General features: G+C 41.4%; 1 protein-coding gene across 1 annotated transcript; it reads left to right on the forward strand.

Annotated features, from left to right (window-relative positions):
* The first annotated feature begins 452 nt into the window (after nucleotides 1–452).
* cunh21orf91 (chromosome unknown C21orf91 homolog) lies at nucleotides 453–13535 on the forward strand. Its single transcript, XM_072375039.1, has 5 exons — nucleotides 453–569; nucleotides 2262–2395; nucleotides 9359–9862; nucleotides 10507–10569; nucleotides 11324–13535. Exons 2-5 carry the CDS (start codon nucleotides 2269–2271, stop codon nucleotides 11494–11496), a joined length of 867 nt encoding a protein of 288 aa, XP_072231140.1. The 5' UTR covers nucleotides 453–569; nucleotides 2262–2268; the 3' UTR covers nucleotides 11497–13535.
* Nucleotides 13536–13738: the final 203 nt, after the last annotated feature.

The raw sequence follows: 13738 nt of genomic DNA on the forward strand, positions 1-13738 counted from the left end.
CGGGAATTCCCCACGCGTCACTTCACGTGTGGGTTATTGTAAACAGAACAAAAATACAGATTTTTGTAGTCTAATCAAAACATATTTGGATACATGGAATGGTAAATTCCGCAAGGAGAAATGCTTTACCGACACTCTTTTGGGAAAGTTTGGATATATTTGGCTAAACCTATTCGATTTATCTAATGCAAATGTTTTGATGACGCTAGGACGGAAGACTAGACTTGCTTTAATCATAGGGGTGCATACGCGGCCATTATTGCCACTGGGGATTTTCAGAACATAACCAATCATTTGCACTAGCGAATTCTTGGAGTTAAAAGCGTCTAATATTAGTTTAGTGTATCTGTATTCATATCAAGAGCGGAGTATTACATATTTAAACTAGAACTTAACCTGCTTACCCTCAAACGATAGTGGTACCTTCCAGGCAATCGAGGCTCCTGTAGCTTCTGTGGATTTACCGTGACGCTCATACTTGTTAACGTCTGGGAGACCTCTGAGGTTGAACAGAACCGAGGTGTCCACACAAAACGAACAGCCCTACAAAGATCCCCACCAGGTTAAAGGTAAGTTTCTTAAAGTGGTGTCCTAAAGCATTTGTAAAATCCTTGTTTTCTGTCATGCCGTACTGTTTAGCAACATCAAAATAACGGTCACGAATCATTCCGACCAGATAAGTCGAAGGATGCCAGTGTGCTGCTAGCTTAACTTCTTGTTAGCAGTCATTTGTTTAACGCTATGCAGTATAGTGACAGGACGCTTTAATCCTTTGGGGGGAAAAAAACTACTGTCGAGCTAACAGTTCGTGAGTTGTTAAGCATTTAAACTTTAAATTGAAAGAAAATGAGACGGTACTAAAGGTTATGGACATTGTGTGCTTTCACCAAAGTGGAAAGTTTACATGGGAACCGAGCCTCGATAGTGTTACAGTATCATTGACTTGGAACTGATAAATGTCTGCCAGTATCGCCGATTTTCACCTGTAATTTTGTAATGCAACTTGTGATATTCGGACTTCTAACAGCTGAACTGACATCCTTCAGTTTTTCAGGTGTTACTGGTGGCGTTTCTCACTCAAGGGGTTTCATATTGATATAAACCGCAGGAAAGCAGAGCTCCCTGTATGGATCAGGAGTGTTATAACCCGTTTTCTGCACCTACTTTCAATCCTTGACATTATCATTTGTAGCCATTATGAGCAGATTAAGGAAAGCAAAGGATGCTGTGCTCTGTTGTACGGTTGATCTGTTTTTCCATTACTTTTTGATCTTGTGTCAAAGCTCTGTTCACTCATAGTTATTGAGGACCTTGAATGCCTTTTTTCAGTGTAACTGGTAATGCAGGAAAACATCCCAAAACCAAACTGTACATCGATGCATTTCATCCCTGAAGCTGGTCTGCTTCTGGGAAATCTTTGTTTTTAAATGATTGTATCTGGAATCAAAGGCTTGATCTGTGTTTAAGTGAGTGCCTGGATTGAGTAGGTTTGCCAGCTGCTTCAAAAGAAAAGGTTTCACAGGATTTAAAACTGAAAGGCAAAGCATCATCGCAAAAGCGAATGGAGCTCAGTTACAGTGTTATCTCGGTTACTTGCTTTCTTATAATCCCTGGGAGATAATATCTTCATTTGCAAATAACGCTCAGCCACTTGAGTTCCTCAAAACATGATGGACTAAGTTGCTGTCAGATTAAGAACTTAAGTGAATAAGTCAGTGGAATAGAAATGAATGAAAATAAGGGCGTCATCAGAAACTCTTTTAAGCTCAATAATAGTGAGTTCACATTTCAAACATGCAATCTTTTCTGAAGAGACAAACTTTGTTGCACAACGTCTTTGGATTGTTTTGTGTGTGGAAGACTTCAGATTGTTGTGAACACCTTGTGGTGTCTATTTGAAAGTTTGATCAAATTGGAAGACAAACAGCTTTTCTTCTTATGTTTTGTAACCTTTAGTAATGACACTTTATAACCTGGAGCCACAATTAGTTGTTTTATATTTTAAGCCTAGAGTGATGCACATTTTTCTTTACTACTTTAAAAAAAAAAGCATAACTGAATATGTGGACAAAAATAAACTCACGGTTTAATCTCTCAGAGGTTTTTTTTTCTCTTCAGAGGCTGAGAAATAATTTAAAAAAATATATTTTATGAACTGTTATTCAGTTTTCTATAAAAACCCTAATGTTTTTTTTTTTCAGAGGCCTGTTTTAAGCAAAGCCTTTAAACCACTCTGTCTTATATTGGTTGTCTTTCCGCAGAGGCACTATGGATGAAGAGGAGCAGTTTGTGAACATTGACCTGAACGAGGACAACATCTGCAGCGTCTGTAAATTAGAGACAGAGACGGGGACCTTATCTTTCTGCCATGTGTGCTTTGAACTCAGTATTGAAGGTAAGAAGCAGGATTTTTGCTTGTTTGTGAAGAACAAAGTGAATAACAGGAAATGTATAAGAAAACAGAGCTCTTCGCTTTTAAAAGCCACAGTATAAACCCTCCATACACGTTCACATCTAGTAACGTGTGTGCGTCTGATGGGATGCTGAAATCATTCATCATCTCTGGCTGGCTTCACATAGAAGCAGTCAGGTGTGGATACGTTTTCCCTGGTCTTGGCTGCTAAGTATGTAAACAGCTTTTACAGAAACATCCAGTTTATTCCTGAATATCACTCTTAGCAAAAGTATATCCTCGAATAATTTACTTTTGTCATCTGTTTGGTGACTCATAGGGTGCCTATTTCACCCCCTTCATGTAGCATATATGCAGGGTAATGGGCCCCTTGGGACCAAAGCTCTTCCCTTAGCAGGCTGCTGTAATTCTACTGTTTGATGTGCCACTCCAGCTTAAGAGCAAGTTTTTTTTTTTCATCTCTTAATTAATGAGCGGCTTATTTGAAGAAGAATGGGGAATCATAAGGGGTCGGATGTGCCCCTCATTTGGCGCTCATCTCACAGATGCACAAAGGCTCTATTCTGCAGCGATGAAGTGTGTTTCTCTGTGTACGGTAAGATTGAGCACGCCTCGTAAAATGGCAATGCACCGTTCTTGGAGGCGTTTTATCAGTTGATATTTGCAAGCTCATTAATTATCATTCAGCAGGGGAAAAAAACAATCTTAACCGCTGCATACACTTCAGCCTGAGCTTGTACAAAGACAAATGTCAGAATTTAAACGTTACTCATTATAAGACCACTTACAAACTGCTCCACCAGCTGCTGCTTGTTTTAAAACCAGATTTTTGTTGTTCACCATCATTCTTATAGATTACTGAATATATCGAGAGAGAGTAACTGAACATTTGCATGCTCCACTCGGGGGTTTCTGCCACATTTCTAAATGTTCGTTGAGATAACAGCAAGTCAGCTTGTAAAGAATCAAAGTAATTGAGTCTCCAAAGCTATTCCTTTCTTGAAAATGAAAGAAGTCCTCGGTATGCTGTCCCTAACATTGTGTGCTTGTCGGGGTACATGTTTTTTTATTTTTTCGTGGTAATGAATTTGCTGCTATGTCGTGAAAAGTGTTTGTTTCTGATGCAGCTTAACATCTCATTGTTGCAAGGAGAGCACGCCATGCTTCATGTGACTGCTTTCAGCACGGGTGCTTGGAAACTGAGGCCGAGCCATGTGCCTGCTGACTGCTCATGTAGACTTTAATGGCTGGTTTGTTAAAGTGGTGAGAACAGTCTTTATTCTTGTCACACACGAGAGCACCCTCCCAGAGCCTCTCTGTCCTAAACCAGTTCATTCTTATCTCAAGGGTAAATTGCTGCCGGTGAATATTCATCGCCTTCTTGCTGTTTGCTTACTTTGAATATTTATCAGATGGAGTTGCTTCTTGTTTTTGTTTTTCCAAACGTGGAGCTTATTTGGACTGTTTTGAACGGAATTGTCAGTTGAATTCATTAGTGATTTAGTGTTTGGTACTTAATTTGTACACACTTTAAACACAAGGGTCTTCTATCTGTGCCCAGTCAGAATTTAGCTTGCCGCATTAAGCTCTACATGTTGCTCATATTTGTACGACCACTGCTAAGGAGGAGTAAATGTGTAAAGTCATAAGAATGAAGTTTTAGCTTGTAATCTATCACCACTATTGCAGCATGTATTGTTGTGTAGAAGACCTCACTGGTGTGGTGGCTTATCACCACCTACTTTCTTCCGTAGTAATTCCAGTCACCGAAGAGGCTGCGCCCATAAGAGCGAGTGGGTTTAAAGCCTTTCCTTAAGTTTTCATTTCAGCCCACAACTGCACGGTTGCTTTGTTCGAAGGCGCGCACGAGATGTTCAGACTTGTCAGCTGCTTTTGTTGACTGCGTGCCGAGTTGTTTGTCGCCGAGGCTTCAGCTCACACGAGCGCCAGGTGCACATGTACATGTGAGGGCTTTCTATGGTGAAAGGTATGTGCGCAGTTTTAAGTCGGATGAATTCTCAGGAAGTGGCGGCTTTGTTGTTGCTCCAAGTGGTTGTTTCCTGAGGAAACTCCTTTGACCCGTGTGCGCTGGTTCCATTTAAAAAAAAAAAGAAAAAGTAGACGTTTATTGTACAATCTGCTCTTGATCTGATATTTTTACTTGCAGTCCTTTATTTGCTCTTTTCTTGCACCAGCTCACTTGTCTACCACACATGCCTACGTGCCTTTGAGCTACAAAACAGCTTAGATTAAAGGAACTCCTGCAGTCCCACAGCAAACACCAAAAGCCAGTCGAGCTGGTCTCCTGCTATTTCTTGGCTTCTGTGGAAGAGCTGTTGTAATCTAAGGGAAGGTGTAATTCACAGGAAGTCCTATAATCTCGGCTTCTTCGTTATCGCTTGTAGGAATCCAAAACTAATGCAGCCCCAAAGATTTTAAGATGGTAGTTTTGTAGCCAAGAAAGTCCAACCTCCTGTTCGGCTGTGGCTTCCAGGAACAGTAGTAGTTCAGCAAAGTCCTCTTATTGTGTTGTTTCTTGGCAGGCATGTCATTCAAAGGATGCTGTATGTGATCATATTTGCTGTTTGAAAGCAGATTAGAGGAACTGATGACCCACTGTTATTTTTTTTTTTTTCTTTGTTATTCATTATCCATATTAGACTCCCCTCTCTGGGTCCATCTGTGCAGTGAAGTGCATCTGTATTTAGTCGGAGCATTTATTTTCCATGTTGAGGTGGTCTTGCTGGATGTTACAAGGTGTTCTTGATTGATCTGACACAACGGAGTCTCCTTTTACTGGTCTTTGGCCATCTCTAGCTGCTTGTTAGACAAGGCCACTGCTGAGCTGCCATGTTCAGCTGAAGCCCAGCAGCGTTCCTGTATATGCTTACATAATGCAGATGGGATTTTTGCTGAGGCCTGGTGATATCACCAACTTGGTTTGGAGTGAATAAAGAGAAAATTCCTCCAGCAGAAGGCTGGAATAACACAGTTGGTGCTGATTCTGGCTGCTTTACAGAGACTATTGTTCATCCTCATATAAACAACTCGTTTATTGTGTGTGAACTCTTCACCCTGGGGTGTATAGAGGAGCCTGATCATGTTGCTGCCTGTGGTAGCTGTATGATTGAGCACAGTTAAAATCCCGGGTTTTACAGAACCTGCCATACATTTAACTGTACTGAGCCCTCTTATGTAGTGCTAGCTCACTGGTTTGAATAAATGGGGTCTTTTTAAAAGCTCATAAAATGGAAATTTAGCTGGGTTCATGGTTATTGAATGTAACGCTGAAATAACAAGCTTGACGCTTACAGCTTCCTTTAATCCAAAAATAAAAATGCTTCTGTTAAGATTTTACATCGCAAGGTATTTGACAGAAACATATGATCAAATATGCACATTCTACATTTATTGCTGCAGCTGTACTTTTATAACCTTAACCTGTCTGAGGGAGCAAGTGTTAAAGGGAATGCTGCACACGTGCCATCTCTTTGACTGGCCAAATGGCTGCCTATTCCCACCTGCTTTGAAGAGTTGAGGTCTGGTCTCTGGGGATGATCCCGACGGCGCTCATTCACACCAACTTCAGCTTATTATTGCAGCTGACCTAAAGGACAACGTCGTGCCCCTGGCACTGCATCACCACAGCTGTGTAGATGGCATCAGAAGAAACTGAGCTGCTCTGTCCACCAAGGAGCTGCGTGTGGTGGATTTCTGGAGAGACGGACTGTTGTTCCACTGATTTCTTTTTCTCTTCACTGAGACACATGTGGTTTGATGCAGCCCATTTGTCCAGTTGCTCAGCTTCCTTCACCATTAAATTAGTGGTTAGAGAGAAGTCTGTCTCCTGTTTAAAGCAGTAACACAGGTGGAATCACTGGAGATGCAATTTTCCTCCACCCTCTGCCTTCTTGCAGTCATACAGCTGAACATTTCAGTGGAACAGTCCAGGGAAAAGCTGTCTGTTGGCTTGGTGTTGCAATAAGTGGGCAATTTGAGACTGTTACCCATTGATCTTGTTGCTTATTGTGACGACATTAAGTCATTTGGCCATGAACAGAAGAGGCATATCCTTGTTTTGTTTAATTTAAATACTTTTTTTTTGTTTTGTTTCTAATAGTATGTAATCATTTTGTTGTTCCGTTCCATTAGTGGACATATGGTGCTTTGTAAGTCTCTGTAACCTTTAGCTTTCATCCAGGCTAAAGCAGATGGTAAAGCTATTGTGGAGTTTCAGTTAAGTTGGTGTGGTTTCCTGCAACTGTCAGATGGTAGTCGGAGAGTCTGCAGCAAGTGTTGTGGAGGGTCTGCAGAGGTTAACCGGTGGTGGAGTTTGCGTGTCAGTAAGTTCACAGTTCAGTGTGAGCTCTGTGCTGGTATCTGAGTCGGCCTGTTCAGCTGCTGACACACTCTGCTGAGCTTTGCCATGCAGCTCTGTTTAACACCACTGATAACCTCTGTCCCACTTGTCCCCTAAAGTATGTCAAGGATCCAGTGTCCTTCCCCCGGAGCTACGCAGAGCAAAACAACCCGTCTGTGCATCGTAGCTGCAGATGATAGACATGTGTTACCTTGTACTTGCAAAACAGATTATGCCAAGCAAGCATGCCTCAATGGGGAAAAACACAGTTGGAACTTAAAACTTAGATTCCTTTCCACAATAGTTGGAAGAGAGCAGAGTTAAATCTGGATAAGCAGGAGGATGTGTATTTGATTTACTTTAAAAGTTCTTGTGGATAAAACCATGTGATTCTGTTGGCTTTTACACATCTACATACATACAAAAAAATTCAAGCTGGCCTCTGTTTAATCTCCTGGGTTTTGTTAGGATAATTTTGCTATAGTTTATTTGGTAAATTTCTTTGATGAGCTTTACCACTTATATTCTTACTTAATTAACTTACTTAATTTTTTTTTAGTTCTGTAGAATTATTTACATCGCTCAGAGGAATAAGTGAACAGGCTAAAAATCTGTTGTTTATGCCTTGGGCTGCACTCTGTATGCGCTGGTTCTCTCCGGCATCCTCCAGCCATGCGTAAACATGCATGTTAGGTTGATTGGTGACTCTAGATTGTCCCGAGGAGGAGTGTGAGCGTGCATGGTTGTGTGTCTGTGATGGACTGTTGACCTTTTCCAGGGTGTACCCCGCCTCTCGCCCAACGGCAGCTGGGATAGGCTCCAGCGCCCCACCTGCGACCCTGAATTGGATTAAGCGGGTTTAGAAAATGGATGGAAGCTTACGCCTTAGATTTCTTTATCAGATCTAACCTGGCGTATGTGTGCTTTGTCTTTTTGGTAAACTTGACTCCTCTTTCACATAATTATTGGTCATCATCCTGCATAATCTCCAGTTGTCACAGCTGAACAACGTTGATTTCACCTTCAATGGATAGTCCATGTGTGTGCCTGTACCACCATGAAAGACAGTCGTGCTAAGCTGCTTAGCTGAAGTGAGCTCTTTGACTGGTTGTTCACTGCCCTGGTTCTGGGCCAATGCTTTTCCTGCTAGGCTACTCGCAGTTAGTGGTGCTTATGTTACCATAAAGACTGTGACTGATCAGATTATAACATCGCTGTAAAGCTCTTGCAGGCATTGGTAAGGATTCATTGACCTTTTATCGGACAGTTTTCGTGGAAACAACCCCAGTTGCATAATGTGCTAAAATGCGTCCCTCAGAAGGCTAATCCACTGTAAAAATCTCTCTTTTCAAGGCACTTCGGACTCAAAGGAGCTAAGAATAGATGCCCACACACACAGTTTGTAATGGTCTAAAACCATGTGTGCTGAGGTACAAAGGGTCCATTAATGGGGACCGTCCCAAATTAAACAAGGACCACTCAATGTGATTCCTCAGGCTATTCAAACTGAAGCTTTGAAAAGATGTGGAAGTAAATGTTGCTGAAGGAAAATATTGCCTTAAAATGAAGAAATATTCCATTGACTTCTGCTCTTGGATTTCTAAGCAAATAGGCAAACACACACACACACACACACACACACACACACACACACACAGGAAAGTGGATTTCACATAACTTGAGGCTTGTTGACATGATTTGTAGGTCACTTCCTTATCAAAAGGCTTTTTTTATTTTTAAAACCACCCAGCACATGATACCGATGAACCTAGAAAGTGGAAAGTGCAGAGATGTTTGTGAGGTAAATCCTAAATCTAAATAAACACCAGTGACTAATCTTCTCACATCAGGCTCCAACTCGTACGTCTGTCTGCTGAGAAATGTAGGCCATGAGAAGAAGGTGACCACACAAACACCTGTGCATCTCACGGGTTTAGTTTGTGTCTTACACACACAAGCCTTTCACTCTCGTTTCACCCTCTGCTTCCCTTTGTTTGTCCGGCCCATTTTGCTCAGTTTATTTTAAACCTCTTACTGAAGACGTTTCATTTTCTTTGTCTTTGTGTCTGAGGTCCATCTTCTGTTGCGAGTGGAGACTTGTGTTTGATTTTTTAAACTCAGGATAAGCATCCACTGTTGTTGTGGATGCTTTTTAAACTTGTATTTGAGTTCTTCTCGGGTACGTGTATATTTCAGAGGTAATTATTTGATGTAAATGAGAGGCTACGTGTTGACAGAGGGCACTCTGCTCTCCTGATGCTCAGGAAGCTTTTTCTGGGGGTGCCTTATATTTGCATTGCGACTGAGTTTATCTATTATCCCTGCTTCTCAGCGCTCTGCTGAATAAGCCACCGCATACTAAGCAGCTTTCACAGAGAGATTGCAATAGGTCAGTCTCTCATTTTTAGCCTACATTCAAACTGGTTCACTTTTATTTGATGTGGCAAGTTCTGTAGTTTGGTAATCTGATCTTTTGATCTGCATTTAAGCTCTCTTATCTGTGGCAGTTTTTGTTGTGTGTCGTAGTCTTCAGTCATACTGTAACTGTCACATTAGCTCATTGACTTCTGTCTGTGTGAATGCAGGTGTCTCTACTGCCACCTTGTTACACTCAAAGTCCCTGCGTGGCCACAGAGACTGCTTTGAGAAATGTCACCTCATTGCCAACCAGAAGCTGTCACATTCCAAGGTCTCCCGAAGTGCCTATGAGGGCATGAAGCTGGCCTTCAGCCAGAATCTGAACCGCATCATTCAGTTCGCCCAGAACAAAGACTCTGTCTCCTCCAACGGCTGCACCAGACGCGGGGCAAAGCTTCTTTGTTACAGCCAGCAGAGTGACCGCAAGCTGCTGCCCCAGTCCGATGCCCAGGTCCCCCGCTATACTCCCTGCTGGGACAGGGGCAAAGCAGCGGGGCTACCTGAATACACTATGGGGATGCTGGAGTGTCAGACCGCAGAGGAGCTGGGGCTGCTGCAGGCCTCGCAGTCTGACGTTTGGACCAGTGATGGAAGGAAAGGTCTGCACAGCAGGAGCCATTCATCAGGAGGACAGACGCAGCGTGGACACCAGGGCCACACCAGAGATGAATGTGAGCACATTTCTTTTGCTTTCTCAGTGTAACTGCAACACTTGTGGAAGGTTTGTTGTTCCTTGACATTTATGTTTCCAAGAATGTTGGAGAAAGTATGTCAACAGAAATGTAAAGTTATTCTTCCCTCTTTGTTTAGTGTAATCTATCCAGTTATATTCTTACCTCGTCCTTCTCTCTCTTTAACAGCGATCTCTCCAGAGACTGGCTTATTTTCCTATAACCTTGTGATAAATTGTGTCCTTGGTGTTCTCATGTAAAGCTGCTTGTGATGACAAATCCTGCAGGAATGTGAGATACCTCTGAAGGCTCCCATTTAAAAAAGATCTGTACTTTGAAGCGAAAAGTTACAGGCAATTAACAGTTATACCAATTGTATTTGTGTGCATACACAATTTCCTTCGGGATCAAAATAAAGTAATTATCTATCTCTATCTAACCATTCGGGTTGAGCCAGTGCTGAAGGCTGACCTACATCATGATGCTGTGTCCTGCAGGCACCATTTTATGCACACATTAGGTAGCACAGATAGGAAATCAGAAAGTATAGAAAAGTCCTTGTAGTGTGGATATTTTAGGACACTGTAAGACATGAAGAAGTTACTCAAACTGACCTTATGTTGGGAACTTGTCTTTTCTTTTAGTGACTAAAATGAGTGTGGATGAGCTCCATCAGCTGAACGGCCAGCTGCTGAAGCAGATTCAAAGTAAGTGTCTTCTGTTTTTTTTTTTCTGTCCAGCTTCAAAATCCAAAGCTTGCCCATGAGAAACCCCCCAAAGGAGACTTTTGTTTGCTTTAGGGATCACTGTAACAGCTAAAAGCTGTTAACTTGCAACATGTTCCCAGAGTTTTAGATGATCTATTCAGAATATAAAGCAGGCTAATACAGACTTAAAGTCTTTTATTGTTGTTTCCAGCACCAGATCCACTGAATAGAGCAGCGTGTAGCGCTCACTCATGTGATCACAGAAGGTTTGATAGATATTCGGCAACATTAAACAACAAACATCTCATGTGAATTTCACCCTGTGCAGCCCAGCCTTCACCTAACTTTGTTATGTACAATGCATGGGATGTTAAAATCATCACAGTCCTTTCAACAAATTTTTGTCTAGTTTGCGCCTCTTCTGATTTCATTATTTTTACTCCAACATCCCAAGCATGGAGGTTATTTGCTCAGTTTGAATATATTTGTAGAACAAATGTCTACAATTATATAATCTAAAGTTCTTTTCATGGCAGTAGTGTTTCCTTACACTTTCTGAAAGGAGTTTCCAGCTGCCCTTGAGTGATTTTTGTCTCTTGTGTTAACAGACGGTTTCTCATTTGCTTGCTGCTCTTTCAGAAATCAGTACAATCGATTTGCTTGATCTTGTTTGTTTCTCCCAGCGTTTTGTTTATGAGTGAATGAGAGAACTGACCCCTGTTTTCCCCACTGCTCTCTCTCTTTCTTTACTCAGAGGTCTTTGAGGAGCTGACGGCCACCGTACAGGAGAAAGACTCCTTGGCGTCAGAGCTGCACGTGCGTCACGTCGCCATCGAGCAGCTCTTTAAGAACTGTGCCAAACTGCCCTGGCTGCACATTAGCAGGGCCGGGGTGAAGGCCAGCAACAGTGGCAGCCCTGTTGAATGAGATGCTGGAAAAAGACCTGGCTTCTGAGTGACTTCCACAACACTAAAGTGACTTTGGCTTGTTAGCTCTGAATTAGAGCAGCATTAAGGGCTGGGTTGACACAGTCTCTGTATCCGCGGTTGCAGTGATGATGCAAGGATTAATGGTGGTTTGCAAATAAATTGCTGGTCTGGCACGTGGCCTGAATTCCACGTAAGCCAAGTACCCAGAATGCATATTATTACATGTGGCCCAGAGGTTCGGCTGTTGGAGCTGGATGAGGATCTGCGCTTAATGGACAAGCTCCCTTATTTTTCAAGGAAAAAAACTTTAAGACAAGAAAAAAAGACAAGAAATGCTTACTTATCTATTGGGTGTTGGTTTTATTTAATTTAATTTCGTCTGCTCTCAGATGTTCATATTTCATTGTTACACATTACATTATGTTAGACATGATAATTCAAGTATGGCTTCGCCGTCCCTCGTGTTCAAATTGTCAGGTTTAAGCTTTGTTTTGCAGCTGCACGCTCACAAAGTAATGACTTGAATTCTGAGTTTTTAGGCTGCCTTCAAGCTGCTCTGATTGACCCTGATAAGATATTTCACATGTTTTATTCAATATCAGACGTTAGAAAGAATTAATTTGGTCCTCAGAATACGTGAAAGCACTACCAAAAATCACAGAAAACGAGGAGAAATACAAGTTTTTGACATCTTTGGAAAGTGAAAGGCTGCATATCCAGAAACGGCATCCTTCCTGGCCAGGAGTTCAGAAACCTGTACCGGCTGGTTAACAAGCTGCAAGTGAAAACGGTTAACACACCGTCCCTGGCTTAAAGTGTAGCTTTTATGTTTTGTTTAGCTTTCATGTTTGTGGTAGATAATATTCCTGGTGGGATTTACTTGATATTTAAGACAAAGCTGTTTGTTGTCTGTTGGGTAGCCGTCAAGCACAATTTGTATGAATGGCTGAATGAGCGCTGTTAGAAGAGGGAAACCCAGACTATTTAAAAGAAGAGATCAAGCTTAAAAACCAAAGTCTGTATTTGTTGTCTGTTTTATACATGAATCACGAGCATTTGGCATTAACGGGTGACGGCGACGACGATAATGCAATATCAAACCGATTTTAAAATGTATGTGGCTTATACATAACCAGTTTTTGCAGAAACAGGTTGCTTTCAAGTATACAGCGAGTGCTTTATGATTAATTTTCTGCTAGCTTCTGTTGCCCTCTCTCCTGTTTTCATGTTGCGAGAGCTGATTTGATGTCATAGCAATACGAACAGGGCAGTTTGATCTACTGTGCCTATGAAAGCCAACAAAGGGAGAAAGAAAGATGCAGGAACTCTATGCAAGACGCAGACTTATAAATCAGAAGCCTTATAGAGTAGGAATATTGGTTTTCTGAGCTTTCCTCAGATCACAGAACTGGAGTATTATAAGCAGGGGATGGAAGAGACAAATTATAAACGGTTTAATGTTTAGAAAAACAGCATTGGCGATGTATTTTTGCACTCTCTTTGTAAGAGATTAGGCATATGACCCTTTTTGGGGTTTACAGAAAGGTTTTAGCTCCATTTTAGACTCCTATCATGGTTTTATTTGGATAAATGGTATTGAATGTGGTCGAGTGTTTGTGAATATGTAGATAATTGGTCCTTAATGCATCATTTTTCAGTCTTCAGTTGAACATTTCTTTTGCGTTTGTTTCATTTATGAATGCTGTGTTGTTTTGTTTTCTGTATGCTGTTGAAATGCGAGGAGGCCGATACCCGAGCTCAGCACAAAAAAAGCAGGCTGCGTGTTTCGGGTATCTGTTTTTTGTGGTATCATTATCTTTTTATTTTTTATTTTTACTGAAGATGTTACACTTCCACCTCTGTTCTCGCTTGACTCTTTGTTTCTAATTTTGAACATGGCTGCGTTTGTGTTGTGTGACGTTTCACATTCTATTTATTGTGTGTATTATTGGACCATATACTGGTTGTGTGATTTGTGCTTAAGTGATATTTCTTTTTTTTCTTCTTTTTTTTAAATAAAATTGAATTGTTTATAGATTTTGTAGTTTTTACTGATTGTGGCCTCACCAGCAAAGAAAGGTTGGTATGTTTTTCAGGTTGTGGTGGTTTATACACAGATGTGTAACCTTAATACTTTTAATTATGAAAGATGGATGCAGGGCGCCACCGTGTGGACAAAAAGGCTTTGTAGGTTGTAATGTCTGTGGGTGTGAGTTACGGGAAGTGTTCTCACTTTTCTG

This window comes from Leuresthes tenuis, unplaced genomic scaffold (genome assembly GCF_036924035.1).
Source record: "Leuresthes tenuis unplaced genomic scaffold, fLeuTen1.0.hap1 SCAF_21, whole genome shotgun sequence".
Lineage (NCBI taxonomy): Eukaryota > Metazoa > Chordata > Actinopteri > Atheriniformes > Atherinopsidae > Leuresthes > Leuresthes tenuis.

Coding starts and splice junctions, on each gene's coding strand:
- cunh21orf91 (XM_072375039.1), top strand. CDS start 2,269: ATGGATGAAGAGGAGCAGTTTGTGAACATTGACCTGAACGAGGACAAC. Junction 9,863..10,506: donor GGGCCACACCAGAGATGAAT/GTGAGCACATTT, acceptor CTTTTCTTTTAG/TGACTAAAATGAGTGTGGAT. Junction 10,570..11,323: donor GCTGCTGAAGCAGATTCAAA/GTAAGTGTCTTC, acceptor TTCTTTACTCAG/AGGTCTTTGAGGAGCTGACG.